Source organism: Takifugu rubripes, chromosome 12 (assembly GCF_901000725.2).
Source record: "Takifugu rubripes chromosome 12, fTakRub1.2, whole genome shotgun sequence".
NCBI classification, from domain to species: Eukaryota; Metazoa; Chordata; class Actinopteri; order Tetraodontiformes; family Tetraodontidae; genus Takifugu; species Takifugu rubripes.
Genome location: NC_042296.1, coordinates 315,371 through 336,344, shown reverse-complemented (window position 1 = coordinate 336,344; position 20,974 = coordinate 315,371). Strand labels below are relative to the sequence as shown.

The 20,974-nt window shown below is 41.1% G+C and overlaps 1 protein-coding gene across 4 annotated transcripts in view; it reads right to left on the bottom strand.

The window, feature by feature from the left end:
• The window catches only part of pvrl2l (PVR cell adhesion molecule related 2 like), a 194,229-nt gene that overhangs the window by 79,510 nt on the left and 93,745 nt on the right, over nucleotides 1-20,974 (bottom strand). For 2 of the 4 annotated variants that reach the window (XM_011619797.2, XM_011619798.2), the window contains one exon: nucleotides 278-2,955. The exons of the other annotated variants lie outside the window; for them this stretch is intronic. In XM_011619797.2, the coding sequence (XP_011618099.1) occupies nucleotides 2,351-2,955 (605 nt within the window). In that variant the 3' untranslated portion in view covers nucleotides 278-2,350. Of the gene's footprint in view, nucleotides 1-277; nucleotides 2,956-20,974 lie in introns of those variants that run through there. 4 annotated transcript variants of the gene reach the window in all.

Here is a 20,974-nt window from a genome sequence, read left to right as displayed (position 1 = left end):
GGAGCTGCATGATGACCTCCGGCCCCGCTGTATAAATAGTGTATTTTTGTGTGTGTTTCTGTGCTCTGTGCCTCTCCTCTCCTCTCCTTCTCCTCCCCTCTCCCTCTCCTCTTCACCCTCCTTCTCCTTCTCCTCTCCTCTCCTTCTCCCTCTCCTCTCCTTCTCTCCTCTCTCTTTACCCAGCCGGCCATCAGCAGGAGGTTGGTTTCTTCCTGTTAAAGGGGAGTTTTTCCTTTCCACTGTTGCTTGTCTGGGGTTAGGCCCTGGGTTTCTGGAAAGTGCCTTGAAACAATTTTGATTCTATAAGACGCTATAGAAATAAAGATTGATTTGATTTGATTTGATTTTATTAAACAGATATTCCATGTTTGTAGGGACCATGTTTCCCTCCAAATAGTACATATATGTCACCTTACAACCATCATAACATACAAAACTAACTGATAAATTTTGAAAACATCAATTTAAAAAAAAAATGTAATGGTATGGAAATAGCACAATATGTAAGGCAGATCTGTCTTGGTTCTTAATGAAAGAAACAAAAAAATTTTTTTCCACATTTTCTCATGAGTAAATGTATGTTAAATGATATGATATGTGCCACCCTTAAGCTAAATTTGTAGTTTTGCAGGTTACGACACTTGATTTTGGAGATTTGGGAGTTTATTTCTGGTTTCAGATCCTCCGTTTAAACCTGTCATCTGTCCACCGTACATGAAATAATCCAGGCCACTGCCTAAATTTTTTTCCGTACGACAGAAAATGACTGTAATGAAATACAACAGTCTCTAACAAAGCCCACAAGTATTTTGCTTCAGTGAATGCGACCCAGATTGGAATATAAATGCGATTTATCCCTTTGTTCCTGTACACAGTCATTGCTGTACTTGTCTAAGCTGCCCATTATGTAAATAAAGACAAGCGGGATCAAAAGGAAAGATAAGATACATCAATGTAGGACAGACAAAGTTGCAAAAAAATTTGGTGAAAAGACAAGGAAACTGCAAGAAATTATAGTTAAAACTTACAAAGAAAAGCACATTAAATGAGCCGTTACCAGCCCAATGTGATACTGCGTTAAAGGCCCACAGCTCTCCATGCATCTTTTCCTCAGTGAGATCAACATCATTACACAACAGTAACAACAGCAACAACGTCAAAAAGCAACAATAGCAACTGCGCTATAGTGAAACGATGCCCAAATATATAGATGCAGCACATCATTAACGCCACAGCCAGCCACACATTAGCACATATTGACAAGACTGCGAAGTTACTCAGCTGAGTGATCTACACTTTAGCAAGAAGTGACACAGGATGGCGTGGGATACTTTTAGGCCTGAGCCAACCCCCACTACATGTTCTTCAGGGAAAAACATCTTTATATTCAAGATGTTGAAGCAGTTCAGGCGAGGTGGTCCTTATGCCATAAGCAGTTCCATTCAAAACATCACGTTGACTTCCTCGTGTGGATAACATTTGATTTTTGTTGATGGGAAGCAGGAAGGCAATCTCTCACTATTCATTTTAAAGTTATCCTGGTCATGGAACTTGTTTTCTGGAAAGCTTTAAAATATAAGGCAGATGTAAGAACCTCTTCAGTCTGTTTCATCGATACTACTTATAGGAGACTGAGGATCAAGGTAAAAAAAAACACTCAAACTACAGAGATTTATAGCGCTTCAATGATTTGTGGAAACTAATTAATTTGCTTTTGTTAAAAGAATAGTCTAATATTAAATAAATAAAAAATAAAACCTAGGTTTGTTAATGTATGAAATAAAGTAGCCTCAAGCTACACCTCATCCAAGTAAAACTGAAACCACAAATCTGAATAAATTACTATATAATCACACAGAATTTCAAAACAGTTCCAATGTTGGTCCGAGTACAGAATAATATACATGCTATACTTTTGCTTTCATGTTTTATTGTGTTTGATGATGCTATAGTTGGAAAAAATAGGTCCAAAACAGATTTTTTTGTTAAAATGCTGTCATTATTTGACTGTTTTGTTATATTTGGCTGACACCATTGGAAATCAGTCACACTTGTCAGACAATGTCACATATTTAGCTACAGTGCACCACAATCATCACGTGTTCCATTGGTTGCCTTTGCTTTATTTTTACTTTTTATAATCTATAAAACTGTACAGCCAGTGTCATTTGAGAAGATGCCATCTCTGTTTTCTCGGTGGAGGTTAAGCAGGTATAATGTAGGTGATGCAAGTGATTTTGATGAATTTGGATTGGATGGATTTTGGATTTTCTCGAATGTTCCCTCTTCCACCACCACACCTCTTCTATTTGTTTTCCCACGCTCACCATTCATTTAACCAGCTGTGTCCTCACACGTAAATAGCAGTCCGGGATATGACTGAGCCATCTTTTTGAGACTCCATGTCATCGTCAAGGTATGCGTCCATTTTCTCTTCTCCAACACTATGGCCTCTATGGACGCGATAAGTTGGTGGAAGGATATTTCCACTTCTACCTTCAAAGTGGTCATATCGCTCCTCCTCTTCCTCTGTGCTTTCATCCATGTCAAACTTTTTCCTTTCGGGATCACACAGCTCACAACTCAGGAGGATATCATGTGTGGATGGTGGATCTGGAAGATGACGGCAGTGGTACTCGCTTGCCTTTCCCATTAGTGTCCCTGTGGCATCACAGCCCCCCCGATATGTGTAGATGGGCCCGTTGTTGTTTGTGCCAGTCCCGTTCTTGCCAGCTCCGCTGAAGAGCAGCCGGGCTTTATTGCTATAGTCGCCACCGTTACTGCCATCTCTGCCAGTTGCTATGGAGTCCCCGCTGCTGGGGTAGCCGTGCCGTTGCTGTTGTTGACTTCTGCTCAAGAGAATGCCAACGAGTGTGACGACCAAAAGCAGGGCCAAGAGGGAGCCAATCACAGCACCTGCCACTACGCCAGCACTGAATGGCTCTTCCAAGGCTTCTGCAGAGGGGATGAAGGAAATAGGTGGAGGAAAAGAACAAAATATGCAGGAATTGAGGGCTATTTGTGAGGTTGTCTTGCTCTCTTTACGTAGAGGCACTGATTACCTGGTGTTGCAAAGTGTGTTGTGACTTTTTGTGATAAAATCTTCTGACAAATGCAATTTGATGGTGAAGGTACAGTCATTCAATGCTGGGATCAGGCTGAATGGGACTCGCTCTCTCCCAGTTTCTCACAGCATCATATCCTGCAGATACTGCTCTAAGCACAACTCTCCAGCAATAACAGCACCACAACCAAACTGCGGTAAACTGAAATGAAAGAGTCCAGAGTCAAGTTCTAAGCTTCTCTCTAATAAATGTCATAACAACTAATGTATTGAAATCTTTACTTTGAATTATTCACATTTTTTTACATTTTTCAGCCAATTTCACATAAATATATATGTTTATTCGTTGAACATCTTTAGATGTTGAGCATTACATTTTCTTCTCCATCTCTTAGAAAAAAGATGACTGCACATTGTTGTTGTGCTTGAATTACAGAAACAAATCTGTACTTAAAACCTGTGCAACATTCAGATACTTTCGATATACTTTGTCATCTTGTTGTTATTGAAAATTTCTGATGTACTTCATTTAAATCATTAAACCCAGATGTTATGTATTGCATTTATTAAGCATATTACTGTTGATATTATTGCAGCCAACTGTTATTTAAGACTATTTTTGGTCATCCGACTTCAAAAACTTTCCTGAAACATTTAAAAAGGACTGGTAAGAACCTGACACTAGTTACTTGAATTAGGGAAAATAATGCTTCAAATATGTTTTTATTAATATCATTTTCTACTGACAATGAAGATGGACAATTAATTACCTTATTTTAAATGTTTTTAAATTTTGCAATATATATGTACAGTATATAAGAAAAACATTTGCTCATCTTGTCCATAGTTAAAATATAAAGTATATTGTAGGTGTGCCTTTCTGTTAAAATCTCATATATCTTTTAAAAATTAAACAAAGTATATGCAATTACTATAATTACACATCACATACCATACAAAGTATAGATCAACTGTTACACACAATATCCAAGCATACTGTAACAGGGAAATGTCAATAAATAATATATATAAAAAGAATAACAGTAAGTCAAATATTACTGCTCCACTAAAAAAATAAAAGATGCTCTAAATCTGATTCAACCTTCTGAATTTTTCAGCTCAAATGCAGAAGGAGAGAGCACCCCCTTTAATGACCACGAAGGGTGCTGAGCCCATCCCAGCCACATATGGTCGAAGGCAGAGTCCACCCCTGAACGAGTCGGCAGCTCATCACAAGTTACTGAGTTACTTGCTGTCTTGTTAGGTGTGTTCTCTGGAAGTATGCATAGTTTATTGGGCATTTTAATTTTCTGGGAAGCTATCCGGAATTTCATAATGTAACACAGTACTTTGAGATATGAGGTAAGGCAGGTCCTTACATATAATTAAATCAAAGTGAATAACTCTTTATACTTGTTTTTTTTACAGGTCTGACTCAGACAGAGGAGGAATTCTATGACTGGAGTCATGCTGAACTGCACAAGGCCAGCTAATTTTTTTTACAAACCCATGTGTGTGTCTATAGGAAGGGGAATGCCCAGAGTACCTAATTTTTCAGTAATGTTTGGTATCAAAAATTAGTTCTGCTTTCTGGAGTGCTGGGAAGGGGGATACTAGGGTTAAAATGATTAAGAAGGCAACAGCATTGGACAGAATAGGATGTCCATATTGGGGACAATGTCTGGTGAATAGTAGTAGGAAAAGTCGTAGGAATGCTCATAGACCTCAATAAAGCATTTGACGCCATACCACATGAAATTAAAATGAATAAAGTGAAATGCTATGGAATCAGGGGAGTAGAATCTGAGTGTGTCAGAAGTTATTTAAAAAACAGAAAACAGTTTGTAAAGATGGAAGAATCCCAATCATCATGTCTGGATACTGTATAGGGTGTCCCTCAAGGGTCAGTACTTGGTCAACGCTATTCATCTTACACATCAATATATATTCAAGACATCACATCTAATAAAATTCATGTTTGCCAATGACTCAAATATCGTGGAGTGTGATGAGAAATGTAAAGAATTTTGGACATCGCATCAGACCTTGGTCAAATAAGACCTTTTTCTGAGATCCACAAGTTCTCAATAAAATTAAACAGAACAGAATTCATTGCATTTTGTAACAATAAGCTTAAAAATAAAGCTCAGATGCACATTGAGGGTGTTAAGATCAAACAGGTTCATAAAATGAAATTTGAAGTGTGTTGATGACAAATTTGCACTGAATCACATCACATCATCCAGCTTCATACCAGTGTCAAAAAGCATTTTTGTCATATTCAAAGCAAAACACTTTCTGTATTAGAGCTCACTTCACTTCCTATGCTGTTTACTAATATTACTTTATTCAATCTATTGCACCGAGGTTTGGGTAACCCCTAAATTTGTTCTGCCATAGTTTAATCTACAGGAAAGAGCAATTACAACAATTCAAAAGCCTTCTTTTGAGAACATTCCAATCAATATTTATAAAATCAAAATTTCCAAAATCAAAAGTTATCAAATCAACTATACAGTTAATTTTCTAACTTTTGAGTTAAGTGATTTTAAGTGAGGCAAGTTATTTCTGGTTCATAATTGCTCTTCTGCTAATGAAATGTTTTTAAAATCAATAATTTTGTATGAACTGGCTTTTACGCACAAAACAAAATCAGTTATATAGTCATGTTCATCCATTTCTCATGTCAACCAAGACTAGATAGTAGGTGTGAGGCACAGGGGAACAATGAACAGGCAACAGCACCAGGCATAAAGCAGCCAGGCCCCCGGAAATAATTATAATTTTATGATTTATTATTCTTTTCAGAATAATAAAAAAGGCTGTGTTCTCAGGGAAAAGGTCATAATTAGAATATGAAATCCACAAAGCTACGCCCTACACATGGACATACACACTTAATGAGCCATGGTTGTGAAAACATGAAAATGAACTCATGCTATATAATGCTAAATGGTGTCTTAAAGTGCTAAAAACACGCCCACATAAACTAGAAAAAAGAACCAGATGCATGACCAACAGCAGTGTCAAATCCCGGCCAACAGCCTGACACTTCAGTAAACATACTGTGAGCAAAAATCCCCCACCACAAACATGAGAACAGGAAAAAAAAAAGCTGAGAAGCTGTATTTAACAAAAAAAAAAAGGCCCGTGTTTGCCATCCTTATTTCTCATCAACAGTAGCAGTCTGAGCCTGCCTGCATTAGGCAGCGTAGTGAGAGCAGCACAGGAGCTTATATCACTCTCTGTATTAGTGTCATGTACATGCGGGAGATTAGGTGGAGGACGTGGGGAAGGGAGATAGGCAGGACCATGAAAACTACCCATTTCTACTCAGTTCCACCCACTGTGGTAGGGATAATCTAAATGTGAAGATTTATAAGGAGAAAAGGTGAAAAGAGATGGGGGGGGGGGGGGGGGGGGGGTAAAATGCTCTGAAGAATGCAAAATAGAACAATGTAAAACAAAATCTTTAGTTCATCTTTTTTTCAGGGCCTGGAAGCATGGCTATTAAAAGCCAGAGGTGATAACTGTAAAGGACTCAGAATGGGAATTCTCATGAAAAGCTGCTTTCTGTCGAGGACACAACATTTAAAATGTACAATTGATGCCGCATATACCCTTAGAATTTAGAGCTGAATCACACTACAGGACTGCTGTCAGAAAAGGAATTTCTGTATTCAATCATTGGAAATGGACTCTTTTTTAGAGAATTTAATGACAGACACTTCTGCATCTTATTCAAACCCTTGTAGATACCTTTACCAACACTTACAGGATATTTAAATCCAACAACAAATTACACATTTTTAAGTAAGGAACATGACAGTAACCCCATTGTGTCTCTCTAATATAGTTAATATAGTCTCAGCAGATTTTAGTCTTGTTATGGATGGTAATCACAAGAGGGGTGATTGATATTGATTTTTTTTTTGACATTTTATACATCAGTGTTTATCAGTTGTCCTCACAAACATGTAGCAGAAGCAGCTTCTAGGTATTGTGATTGCTGCATTTTCAAAGTGCCAACAATTGGTTATTCAAAGCCAAGCAAAATGTTCAGGAAAATAAATTAAATAAAAGGCACAATTTTACCCACACCATGAATAGCAGCAGTGTGTCTGGGAGGCAACGACTCATAATCCTTAGATATGGCAGGAGAGGTGGGGGAGGCTAAATATTATCATGGTAGGTTAAAAGGAGCCTCAGGCAATAACAAACCCTATATATGTGTGTGCGTATGTGTGTGTGTGTGTGTATAAAAATCTCTTCCTCGCCCTCTTGGGCGGTGCCTCCTTCCTTCAGACTCGGGTCTTCTACCATAGGCCTGGGAGTCTGAGGGTTCTGTGCAGGATCTTAGCTGTTCCTAGGACTGCGCTCTTCTGGACAGAGATCTCTGATGTGGTTCCTGGTATCTGTTGGAGCCATCTACTCAGCTTGGGTGTTACTGCCCCTAGTGTCCCAATCACTACTGGGACCACTGTTGCCTTCATGCCCCACATTCTCTCTATCTCCTCCTTCAGCCCTTGGTACTTCTCCAGCTTCTCGTGTTCCTTCTTCCTGATGTTGCTATCACTCTGGATTGCTACATCTATCACCACCACTGTCTTCTGGTGTTTATCCACCACCACTATGTCAGGCTGGTTGGCCACCACCATCTTGTCAGTCTGGATCTGGAAGTCCCACAGCATCTTGGCCTGCTTGTTCTCCAGCCCTTTCGGGGGTGTCTCCCACCTGGACCCTGGGACCTCCAGTCCATACTTAGTGGAGATGTTCCTGTACACTATGCCAGCCACCTGGTTATGCCGCTCCATGTATGCCTTGCCTGCTAACATCTTGCACCCTGCTGTGATGTGCTGGACTGTCTCAGGGGCATCTCCACACAATCTGCACCTGGGGTCTGGTCTAGTATGGTAGACCCTGGCCTCTATTGCTCTGGTGCTCAGGGCCTGTTCTTGTGCAGCCATGAGTAGTGTCTCTGTGCTGTCTTTCAGTCTGGCCTTTGCCAGCCACTGGTATGTTTTCTCAATACCAGCCACTTCCTCAATTTGTCGGTTGTACATTCCATGCAGGGGCTTGTCCTTCCATGATAGCCCCTCAGGTTCCTCCTCCTTGGTGGGCTTTTGTTGCCTGAGGCATTCACTCAGCAGTTGGTCAGTGGGGGCCATCTTCTTGATGTACTCTCGGAGGCTTGTTGTTTCCTCCTGGACAGTAGTTAGGACACTTACTAGACCTCAGCCCCCTTCCTTTTGCTTTGTGTACAGCATCAGGACACTGGACTTAGGGTGAAACCCTCCGTGCATGGTGAGGAGCTTCCTTGTCTTGATGTCAGTGGCTTGTATCTCTTCCAGTGGCCAGGGTATTATGCCAGCAGGGTATCTGATTACTGGCAGGGCGTAGGTGTTTATGGTCTGGATCTTATGCTTACCATTCAGCTGACTTTTCAGGACCTGCCTTAACCTATGTAGGTATTTAGCTTTGGCTGACCTCCTAGCTGCCTCCTCATGGTTACCATTTGCCTGCGGGATCCCCAGGTATTTGTAACTGTCCTGCACATCTGTGATGTTCCCTTCAGGTAGTTCAACCCCATCAGTTGTGATCACCTTTCCTCTTCTAGATATCATCCGCCCACATTTGTATAGCCCAAATGACATCCCAATGTCCTTGCTGTAGATCCTAGTGAGGTGAATCAGAGAGTCGATATCATGCTCGTTCTTGGCATACAACTTGATGTCATCCATGTAGAGGAGGTGGCTGACAGTTGTTCTACTTCGGAACTGGTACCCATAGCCACTCTTGGTGATGATCTGGCTGAGGGGGTTTAGGCCTATGCAGAACAGCAGGGGGGATAGAGCATCTCCTTGATATATGCCACATCTGATGCTCACCCGCGCAATTGGCTTTGAGTTGGCCACCAGAGTCGTGTTCCACAGCTTCATGGAGTTCTGGATGAACTCTCTTAGTGTCCTGTTGATGTTATACAGCTTTAGGCACTCCAGTATCCATGTGTGCGGCATTGAGTCATAGGCTTTCTTGTAATCAATCCAGGCAGTGCACAGGTTGGTGTGCCGCGTCCTACAGTCCTGGGCAATTGCCCTGTCGACCAGTAGTTGGTGCTTGGCACCTCTGGTGTTGTTCCCTATGCCTTTCTGTGCTCTGCTCATGTATTGATCCATGTGCCTGCTGATTTTAGCCGCTCTGATGCCTGATAGGAGCTTCCATGTGGTGCTGAGGCAGGTTATGGGCCGGTAGTTGGATGGTATTGTGCCCTTCTGGGGGTCCTTCATTATGAGGACTGTCCAGTCTTGGGTAAGCCACTCTGGGTGGTTCCCTGATGATAGCAGCTGGCTCATCTGTGCTGCCAGGCGTTCATGGAGTGCAGTCAGCTTCTTAAGCCAGTAGGCGTGGATCTTATCAGGCCCTGATGCTGTCCAGCTCTTCATTTTGGACACTCTTGTTTGGATGTCTGCTAAGGTGATGACTACTGGATCTTGTTCTGAAAGTTGCCTGTGCTCTGTCTGTAGGTAGGTCTTGCAGGCATTGGGCATTAGCGTTTTGTGTTGCCCCTTTCTCCCAGATACTCTTCCAGTATTGCTCAGTCTCAGTCGTGGGGGGAGAGTCTGTTGTCATCTTGTTGCCCGGCCATTGAGACCTTTGCTGGATTGGTGGAGAACACCTTGTTTATTCTCCTTGCCTCTACTTCTCTTGTGTAGCTCTTCAGCTGGGTAGCCAGGGCTGTGAGCCTTTGCTTAGCAGTCTCCAGTGCCTCAGGTATGGACAGAGCGCCGTGCCTCGTCAATCTCTAGCTCTGATAGCAGCTTCTTGTTGCGGATATTCGAACACTGAGCTAAGAGCTGCTTCTTAGTCAGTGAGGGGTTTCGAAGCATCTATTTATCCCACATCCTCTGCATGTACCCTCTCTCGCTGGGGTGACTCCCGTAGTAACACTCCATCAATACCACGTTCTCTGCCCTGCTCCAGCTCCATGAATGCCTTGTTCCAGCAGCCAATTTGGTGGCCCTGGTTCCCTGACCCGGACCTTGTTGACCCAGGCGATGTCTGAGCCGGTATGACGCTACTCATACCGAGGTGTAGGCATATATGCGTAAGGAGCCTTGCCTGGATTCGAACCGATAGCCTTCTGCACCAAAGTCAGTGGCGTAAACCACTGTTCACCGACTCAAACATGCTGAATTCCTATATCTACTTTCAGCTTTAGCCTTCATGTCCATAGAAAAGGACCTATTGATGGAACTGAAATGTGCAGCTAAGCTGTTCAACAGAGTCAATGAAGACTTTTTGGGAAGAGAAATAAGGTTGAATTTTATTTTCAGCTAAGCAGAAGCTATGGAGGAGTTTCATGTTGGTGAGTCCATTTTACTTTCATTTTTAATGTTTTTGTCATTCAAATATACAAATACATACAGTAAGATGACATAAAATGGCAAAAAACACAGCTGTTGCATTGTTTTGCTGTTGCATCTTCTCAAGAACAAATGTTCTGTTTACCTTTTTTCAAATAGGTTGTTTCCTTATCATCTTGTTGATGTCTTATTTGAAATGGCGACCTTATCCTGTTTAAGCTCACAAAGCGTGAGCATAGTCCTGAACATACTCCTGAAATGGTGGGCATCATAAAGCCAGTCTTAAATTTAAAGTCTGAGTCAACATTTACATGTGTGGCAGGACAAATTAAGGCCTTTTCTGCATGGGGACAGGTATAGGAGTAAATGCCAACGTTTTTATCAAATTAATGTTTTTCCACAAGGAAGCAGCATTTTGGGAGCTTATTTTTAAAAACTGGCAGCCAGGGTGGATACGTTCTACCAAACGCCACCATGGTGTTTTCATGTGTACAACCTATATGCATCTGGGGTTCAATGTGTTTTTGGCATTTTACTGGTTTTATGTGGACACAGAGATTTCTTCAAATTGCAGTGTTTGCGTGCGGACAAAGCTCAAATCCTGATATGCAACAACTGTCTGAAAATTTTTGGATAAAAAAAAATCAACCAAACAGCAGGGGGGTGGGGGTTTGGGGGGTTAATTTTAAGTAGCTCCACCAAAACAGTACTGGGGAAAACAAATCTCTTTCTCACAAACACATACAGCAAATGTAGTCAAAACCTGCCAGTCACCAAAATGGAAAAAAAAAAACTTATTTTCAGCACATGTGCATTCAGGACTTGATGTTAATGCTGTCTTAGACTTGACACATCATGTCTTTACCCATGAGTGAAGCTGCAGTTACTTATGTCTTAGCAGGCTGATGCAGAATTTGCTGTTTCAACAATCAAAAGGGCAACATTTCAACTAATTCAAATCGCTTTAGTTTTGTAGCGCTAAATCCTAAACCCATGCTTTGTTAAAGTGATCCACTTTGTTGATAGATAAAAGAGAATTGTTCAACAAAGAAAGAAGAAAGTCATAAAAGGAATATCTATTAATTAAAAAATGGTAAGTCAGCTCTTTGATGATGATGCTTTTGAACTGTATCATATGATGGAGTACTGATAATTTGTAAAATTTGTCATGAAATTATGGGCAGCCCTATTTGTTTTTACTGAAAAGGAGGGTAACATTCTTGTTCATGCAACCTCCTTATCTTATTCCTGGAGGTTCTTCACAATTCAGCAGATCTTAAGGGTTGCTTCATTTCTCCAGCATGATTGCACAAGACTTCTGTGGCATCTTTGTGCAATGGATAATGAGGAGTGTGTGTGTGTGAGTGTGCGCATGTGTGTGCATATGCAAAGTGATGCTGTGACCTTAAAATGGTTGAGAGCCTTCTGATTATGGAATGTGTTATGTTGCTCGCAACTGTCAGCAAAGCAAAGTGTTACAATTAGCCTTTAAATCTTATTACCAAAGACAACATTCAGGAGACACACAAATTCAGCAAGCCTAATTTAATCAAACCCATATTGCAACATGCAAAATGAGCATTTGCTACCTACCGGGCCAGCAAGGCGTTCTGTGATAAAAGAGATAATGCTGGAATAAACAATTGCAGTACTATGCCTAAGGATCCAAGGTAGTTTTCTCTGTCAACTGGACTGTGTTTCTTCTCTGTGTTTCTTCTCTGCTATGAACTTATTTTACAGGTCCATGGGATTTCTTCTCTGTGAAGAAACACAGTCCAGTTGACAGAGAAAACTACCTTGGGTAACGATGACCTGGATGACTGAGAATCTACACAGACATTATGCCTAAGGATGTGATCACATTCCCTTTTGTTTCTTTTTTTTATCATTAATTTATCTCCTCTGTGACTAACTACAAGTAAACAACAGCTTGTAAACATTTTACAGAGCTTGGATCATTTCATTTTGGGAAGATGACAGATCACCAAATAAGACGATTATGGGAAATGATACAATTGTTTTTCTTTTTTAGTAATTTCCTATCAACGTCCACCTCTGGCTATGCATATTCATGGTTTATTCTGGGAATGCTAAGCTTTTAAGGTTAATGTCAGGTTTTAGCATTTTTTTCTCTTTACTTGCGACAGCATATTACGCTTTTTTAATGTAGTTTTGGTTGAAGATTCAGTGACTGTCTTCAAAGATAAGTCAAACCAGCTGAGTAAACATCATTGGTCCCCTTGGAAAACACTCTCCATGACAAATCCTCCAGGTTTTCCTGTGAGAAGCCAGGTCATTCTCAGCCAGATATGCAGGCCCTACAGTACGTTGTAAGTATACGACTCCTCTTCTCAGATACACAATCCTGGAAATCCAATGAAGGTAGCTGCCTTTGAGGCATCTTTTAACCATCTACCACATCTACAGGAAGCAACTCTGCGATGAACTTATTTCACAGGTCCATGGGATATCATTCCAAGTTCTTCAGTCCAAAGATATACATTTTGGGGATGGATACATTTGGGAATCTATATTTTTATGTTATATGTCCGTCCTGCCATGTGCTGGGGACGTGTCCAGGGTATAGCCTACCTCTGTCCTGAGGACAGCTGGAATAGTCTTTATCAGTTAATTAAGTTATTAATCACAAATCAGCATTAACCCAAAACACTATTGCAATGCAAATGTATGAAACAAAAAAGCTATCAGGATAGCAGGAGAGATTAGTGGTGGCTAAAAACCAATTCTGAATTGCTGGCTGATGTTTTGTTTCACATTTGGACAATTGAAGTAAATGGAGGTGATAAAAAGAAAGTAGAAGTCTTGTTGTCAGACGACTGTGCTCAAAGAAGCATTCAGTGCAAATAATTTGCTATGTCACTGAAATGTTTCAGAAACACACTTAGACACTTGGGCAAGTTTAGGTGAGGCTTGTAATTTGGGCCGAGGCTGCCGGGGTCCAGAAACATGATCACCTGACATGCCTCTGTCACCCACTGGGTCATGGTTTCCTCTCCTCTCCTCTCCTCTCCTCTCCTCTCCTCTCCTCTCCTCTCCTCTCCTCTCCTCTCCTCTCCTCTCCTCTCCTCTCCTCTCCTCTCCTCTCCTCTCCTCTCCTCTCCTCTCCTCTCCTCTCCTCTCCTCTCCTCTCCTCTCCTCTCCTCTCCTCTCCTCTCCTCTCCTCTCCTCTCCTCTCCTCATCAAGTAGACTAGTAATGCTATTTCCTGTGTAGTTTTTCTGCTTCTCCCCTGCCCTCCTTCTGTATCCATTTACAGGTATCGCCGCCTTCAGAGCTGTATACTGACCTCCGACCCCGCTAAACCAACTCAACCAGCAGCTTATTCGGCTCTATTTAATTCAATATAATGCATTTTGTATGTATTTCTATGCTCTATGCCTCTCCTCTCCTCTACCTCCCCTCCCCTTCCCTCTACCTATCCTCTCCTCTACCCCTCTTCTCTCCTCTCCTCTCCTACCTATTCTATCCTCTACCTGTCCTCCCCCCTCTCCTCTCTCTCTACCCAGCCAGCCATCAGCAGGAGGGTCCCCCTACATGAGCCTGGTCCTGCTCAAGGTTTCCTCCTGTTAAAGGGGAGTTTTTCCTTGCCACTGTTTCTTGTCTGGGGTTAGGCCCTGGGATTCTGGAAAGCGCCTTGAAACAATTCTGATTGTAAAAGATGCTATATAAATAAAGATTGATTGATAAATAAAGATTGACTGATGTTCCAGTTGTTTATACTATGACTGTATGCATTTACAGAAGTGTGTTTACAGAAGTGTAGCAGAACTTAAGGTCATCCAATAAATGATTATTTCTCTGGAATCTTTTAGAGCAAATACTTGAACCTTTCAGCCCCTATGGGCAGATGCACAGATCTGTTTGCACATATAGCTCACAGTACAGATTTGCAGATTTTATTAATGTATTTACAAATGTCTACTCACATTTTATGCCCATTTTGTATACATTTGATTCACAAGGAACAAAAGCTCCTCATTTTACCAACTAAACTACTGTTAATCTGCTTCATATGTTCAGCACCTCAGTGTATATGTGCAAATCAGATACCAAAACAAGCCAAGATCAACTTAGAGAAGTGAGCTGCTTGATTTACTCTCCTAAATTGCATTTTAAGTGCACTAGTGATAAACAACCACTCCTTTTAAGATTCATAAGTCATGCTTCCCTGCTATAAATTCTTGCTTTTCATTTCAAATCCATCCACAGTGTCCAGATTGGATTTCTGTTTCTTTGACTTGCTGGAAAATTGAAGAGAACACAATCACAATGTAATCTAGAGAAAGCAAACTTTGCCTTCATCTGTTTTTCCAGGCAGACTGGAGGGGAAAAATCACTCACCTGCTGAAAGGTTTTTTCTTGTCAACCTCTACATGTTAAAACTTGTGTTTCTCCTTTGTTCAGGCAATAATGGGTTTGTTGTGAATGGTGATAGTATGACCCTAGTGCAGAAAGATAGCAGGCTGGTCTCTAAGATATGCAGATCTTTCTGACCTCTTACACTCACTCACTCTCTCAAAGGCACGCACGCACGCACACGCACACGCACACACATCATCCACATCAGTGCATATGTGAGAGAAACAATTGAGATTTATCTTTCCTAAGAAGAAAACCTCTTGCATGAAAAGTGGCCACATGAGCCAATGTTTGGTGTGTCTGCATACATACAAGGTATTCACTTGGGTTTTTGAACTGCCTGCCGACAAGTTGATCCAAGTTGAGTCTTATTGAGAAACATTTCCCTATAATTGGAGAGAAAGATTGGTGCCCATCATCCCTGAGGGTCTGTCTTTCTGAAATGCTCTTTTTACACTCAGTCATAATACTGACCAGTTGACAATTGCCCTGATTACTTCTCAATTGCTTCTGCAGTGCAGAACTATATCAATCTATATAATTGAACTTCATATAGATTGAATGTATTCTGCTGATATTTTGTCTCTGTGTTTTGTACAAAGCGTACTCCTAATTTTATGGGGAAAACTCTGGAGCATTCACCAACATGGAATGAATGTTTCTTCAGATTTCCTCATTTTTTAATGTCAAAAAATATATCTTCCTTTTTATCAATGGTAACTTATGAAAACCATGTTTACATAGAATAACTACTACAGTGTAGATGTTTTGCACTAAAAATTAATTCCTGAACAACAAAGTTGTGGCAAATTTTTATTTAAAGAAAACCTCCAAGATATCAGTCAAAATGTGTCTGTTGCTTTTGGCTACAACTCAGTTCTGTAAATAAGTTTATCTTGGTTATCTTACAGCAGCAGTGAAATAGAAACATGATTACATTTTGAATGCGTCAACCCACAGGCCCTGACTGTAAAATATTTAGCTAAAATACAGAGAGAAACAAGAACCTCTTGTTAAAATATTTACTCTATATACCTCACAACACTCACTTGCACTTATTCCATCACTATTGGACAAACCAAAAATGGATTCATTCATCTAGCATTGCTTGAAACATACCACAAGTGCTGGAACGCAGGTCCCATAATTTAATAGGTTCTTTAAATGGTCACAATGGTAAGATATCCATCCATCTCCTACCACCTAATCCAATAGCAATGTTGTCGGGGGTGTGGGGGGTACAACTGGACAAGATGATGGTTAATTGCAGGACTAACATACAACCACTCACACTGAGACACAGACCTAAATTAGAGCAGTTCACCTATCCCAAAAGTACATCTGTGCACAGTGGGATGAAGTCAGAGATCCCAGAGATAACCTGTCTCTGTCCTCATGGGACCTTCATGCTGTGAGGCGACAATGCTTACTAATGCATCACTGGGCCACCATCACATGACATTGTAAAAGGAAATGGATTCATAGAAACACAGACCTTTTACACAAAGGTCACCCAGAGGTCAGTTTAGTTAACTGTATTAAATTCCTTGCAATATTTGAGTACCATATAAATTATATCCCTCATTGTCCATCAAACTTATAAATAAATTAAATAAACATTTGCAGTTGTAAATCTAAATCAATGGCACAGATATCCATTCTCACCTGACTACATTTTAGATTAAGGATTAACAGACTTAAAATCTGCACATCAATCATTGCAGTAAACAAGTTCTCCATCCACATCCAAAAAAACTCTCAAACACTCATTACATTTGTAAAGGCTAAAAGTCTGAAATGGATTTAATTCCACTTCAACTATGAACCAGTAAATGTTGCTGAAATGTTATTTTCATTAGTGATTCATACAAATCCATAGAGAATAGACTCACTGGCCTAATTGATAAGATCATTTTGTTATAAAACTGAATTTCAGTTTGATTTTGTTTTGGCACCCTCACTTCTACAGAGAAAGCCATTGCAAGCCAGAGCTTATAAGACTTGAAAGGCTGCTTCTGCTTCTGATATTTTCCTTTCATGGATTCAAACTTTTTTCTCCAATCTGTTTTGGGTTCAATCACCACACAGGGATCTCACCTCATGAGCCTCCTGCTCTGCACAGGGTTAAATTGTGTTAAATAATTCAGCCACATATTTGAAGTACACAGAGACAGAAGAACAATGTGATGCCATTTTTTCTTACTTTGCTCTTTACCGCTATATTCCCTCCACAACTCCAAAAACATCAGATAAATTCTGAGATCATTTAAAAAAGATGTATCACACATTATACACTTTTAACAATTGATGCTGGGGAAGCAGAGTCCTTGCTCAGCCTTATTTACCTCTTGAACTTGTTCTTAAATCTCTTAATCAAAGACCTAATCCCCCTCTTTTTTTTAACCCCCTTTCTACTAATTTCACTCTGCCCCACACAGGGACAATTTGCCAAACTCAAAGCATTCCTGCAGCACAGATGTGCTCCAATTAAGTATACGTAGAGATTATCCTTATTATATGGTAATTTAGTTGCACATTGTGCACATTCCCCACTATTGATTGCATTTTTCTCTTAATGTGAATAATTTATTCAGGTCAAGTGTATGATTGACTGCTTTTACAGCTGTAAAAACATTCTAACTTAAAAACATTATGGATATAATTTGTACAAATACAGTTTGTGCTGCTATATTTGAGACTTTCTGCCTAAAATTGAAATTTACCAGTTAAGCTGACATGATAAAATGATGTCACATTCCTCCTTCCCATCACATTTATCATTTCAGTCTAGGTAGTCAGATAGAGGCAAAATGCATTTTCAATAATAAGACCATCCCTTGTGCAGGGCCCGAAAGGCAGTGCAGGGAACCGAACTACAACCCTGTACATCCAGCAATCACAATAATAGGTTTTACACATTCTCCAAAGTTGCAATCGTGCAATTTCATGCAGAGAAGGTGAAGCTTTAGGAGCTATCAAAGGTTCAATATATTCAATAACATTGTTGGACTACAGATTTCCAAAAAAATGTGAACTAAGATGTACTCTGGATATGTCAATATAAACCAACAAAACCTTTAAAAAGTCAGTAATAATATAATAGTTTACTCTGGATAGATAAAACTATTCTAACTACTACTCTTAACAAAGGCTGATTAGGTTTCACCATTCAGACACTTACAGAGATTTTAACATTGTGTGTGCTGTCAGTCAGTTTATTAAACTAAAACTTGCTCATAATAGAGCAGAGATAATCTCTATGCATAGCTCTGCATGGGTGATGCTAGCCAGTGGACTCAATGCCCATTTGAGCAGTAAAACAGCTGCTGGGCACCAATTGATGCAGAGGATGGATATATAGTACCTCCACCAATTTAAATCTCAGTGGTGAAGGCTTCACACAAACACCCATTTGTATCAGCTGTGTAGTCCCCCCAAGCTTCTGTGTGTGATAAACCTCAGCTTGCAAGTTTCAGCTCAGCTTGCAAGTTTCAGCTCAGCTTCAGCTCTTATCTAGCCGACAGACGTGTGTCCTCACTTTGAGGGGACAATACTGAAGCATTAGCTCTTATATATGCAAGGTTCCATCCATCCATCCATCCATCCATCCATCCATCCATCCATCCATCCATCCATCCATCCATCCATCCATCCATCCATCCATCCATCCATCCATCCATCCATCCATCCATCCATCCATCCATCCATCCATCCATCCATCCATCCATCCATCCATCCATCCATCCATCCATCCATCCATCCATCCATCCATCCATCCATCCATCCATCCATCGCTTATCCGGGGTCGGGTCGCGGGGGCAGCAGCCTAAGAAGAGAAGCCCAGACTTCCCTCTCCCCAGCTACTTCTTCCAGCTCATCCGGAGGTATCCCCAGGCATTCCCAGACCAGTCGAGAGACATAGTCTCTCCAACGTGTCCTGGGTCTTCCCGGGGGTCTCCTACCGGACGGACATGCCATGAACACCTCACCAGGGAGGCGTCCAGGGGGCATCCTAACTAGATGCCCAAGCCACCTCATCTGGCTCCTCTCAACACGGAGGAGCAGCGGCTCAACTCCGAGCTCCTCCCGGATGGCAGAGCTTCTCACCCTATCTCTAAGGGAGAGCCCAGCCACCCTACGGAGGAAGCTCATTTCGGCCGCTTGTACCCGTGATCTTGTTCTTCTGGTCATTACCCAAAGCTCATGACCATAGGTGAGGGGAGGATTGAAGATCAACCGGTAAATCGAGAGCTTCGCCTTTTGGCTCAGCTCTCTCTTCACCACTACGGACCGGTGCAGAGTCCGCATTACTGCGGATGCCGTACCAATCTGCCTGTCGATCTCCTGCTCCATTCTTCCCTCACTCGTGAACAAGACTCCGAGGTACTTAAACTCCTCCACTTGGGGCAGGATCTCCTCCTTGACCCGAAGAAGGCACTCCACCTTTTTCTGGTTGAGAACCATGGCCTCGGATTTGGAGGTGCTGATTTTCATCCCAGCCGCTTCACATGCGGCGGCAAACCGATCCAGTGATAGTTGGAGCTCACGGGCCGATGACGCCAACAGGACCACATCATCTGCAAAAAGCAGAGACCCAATCCTGAGGTCACCAAACCGGACCCCCTCAACACCATGACTGCACCTAGAAATTCTGTCCATAAAAATTATGAACAGAATCGGTGACAAAGGGCAGTCCTGGCGGAGACCAACCCTCACCGGAAATGAGTTCGACTTACTGCCAGCAATGAGGACCAAACTCTGACACCGATCATACAGGGAGCGGACAGCCCGTATCAGCGGGCCCGACACCCCATACTCTCGGAGGACCCCCCACAGGACCCCCCGAGAGACACGGTCGAATGCCTTCTCCAAGTCCACAAAACACATGTGGAATGGTTGGGCAAACTCCCATGCACCCTCGAAGACCCTGCTGAGGGTGTAGAGCTGGTCCACTGTTCCATGCCCAGGACGAAAACCACATTGCTCCTCCTGAATCCGAGGTTCGACTAGTCCAAAATGACTATAATTTAAGTTACATTTTTTTGATACCTAGTCTAATTGTTCAAATTATCTCAGGAATTTTTGTTAGATATCTCTGTTTTATTATGTTCATTAGTCTTGTCTTTGGTTATTGTGATAATAAACCACAGCCGTGCACAAAAATAAAGTCTTCGCACATCATTTATGTGTTTAAGCTGGTCTATTTACACAGGTAATTCTTTTCCATGATACTTCACATTCCAGCTTTGACTGCATTCACAAAGAATCTTTTTTAAATATTGTATTTAGGCACATTTTTTAAAAGGCTTTAGTTGTATTTTATCACCTTACCTCTGCTTATAGCAAAGTGGTACTAGAGTGTGGGTAATTGTTAGCAGACTTGCCATCTTTACCAGCATTTAAAAAGGCACTTATGGATCCACTGACAAAATTCCCTAGCATCCGACTAACTGAATATTTATTATTACTCAAGTCTGATACCACCATTGAGTCTCTCAGTGGAATTTCTGTTAAGTAAACATCCTTATCTTGTTTGATATCTGGTGTTCCACAAGTTTGGCAGTGGTATGCCATTACCGTCCAGAAACAAGGATGAAGCTCATCAAATCAAGTCAAGAATATATTTGATCCAACCTTATTATACCAGCTCTAAAAAAATGGAAAAAATTGATTTGTTTCCTGTCACTGTAGCAACATATCACAATATGTGTGGATGACTGTTTAACATAGGGACAATACATTTTCTGTCAGATTTGTCTGTCTTTTCTTAAGCCATTATTTGATTGATTCTCTTTTCCTTTTTGTCAGCCGCTTCTGTCACGTTAGTCCTTCCCGAACAATATACTAAATGGTAAATATCATGACACAAGACAAATTCGCCAAACTAATCTTGACAAAGGTAATCTGTCTGACACAAAAGAGTTTCAGATTTTGATGCTGCACTCTGGCAGTGAAGCAGGCATTCAGTTTGGGGTACTATTGCATAGAAATAAGAGAAAGAAAAAAGAATCTGAAATAAAAACAGAGCAAAGAAGGGATGAGAAGCAATGGAGATGTACTGTGTTAAATATACACAGGTCCATGTCTACAAGGCTTCTCTCTGCTTATTCCTGCTCCCTCCTACAGTTACTCTAACTCTCTATAATGTACCCTCCTCCAGATAACAA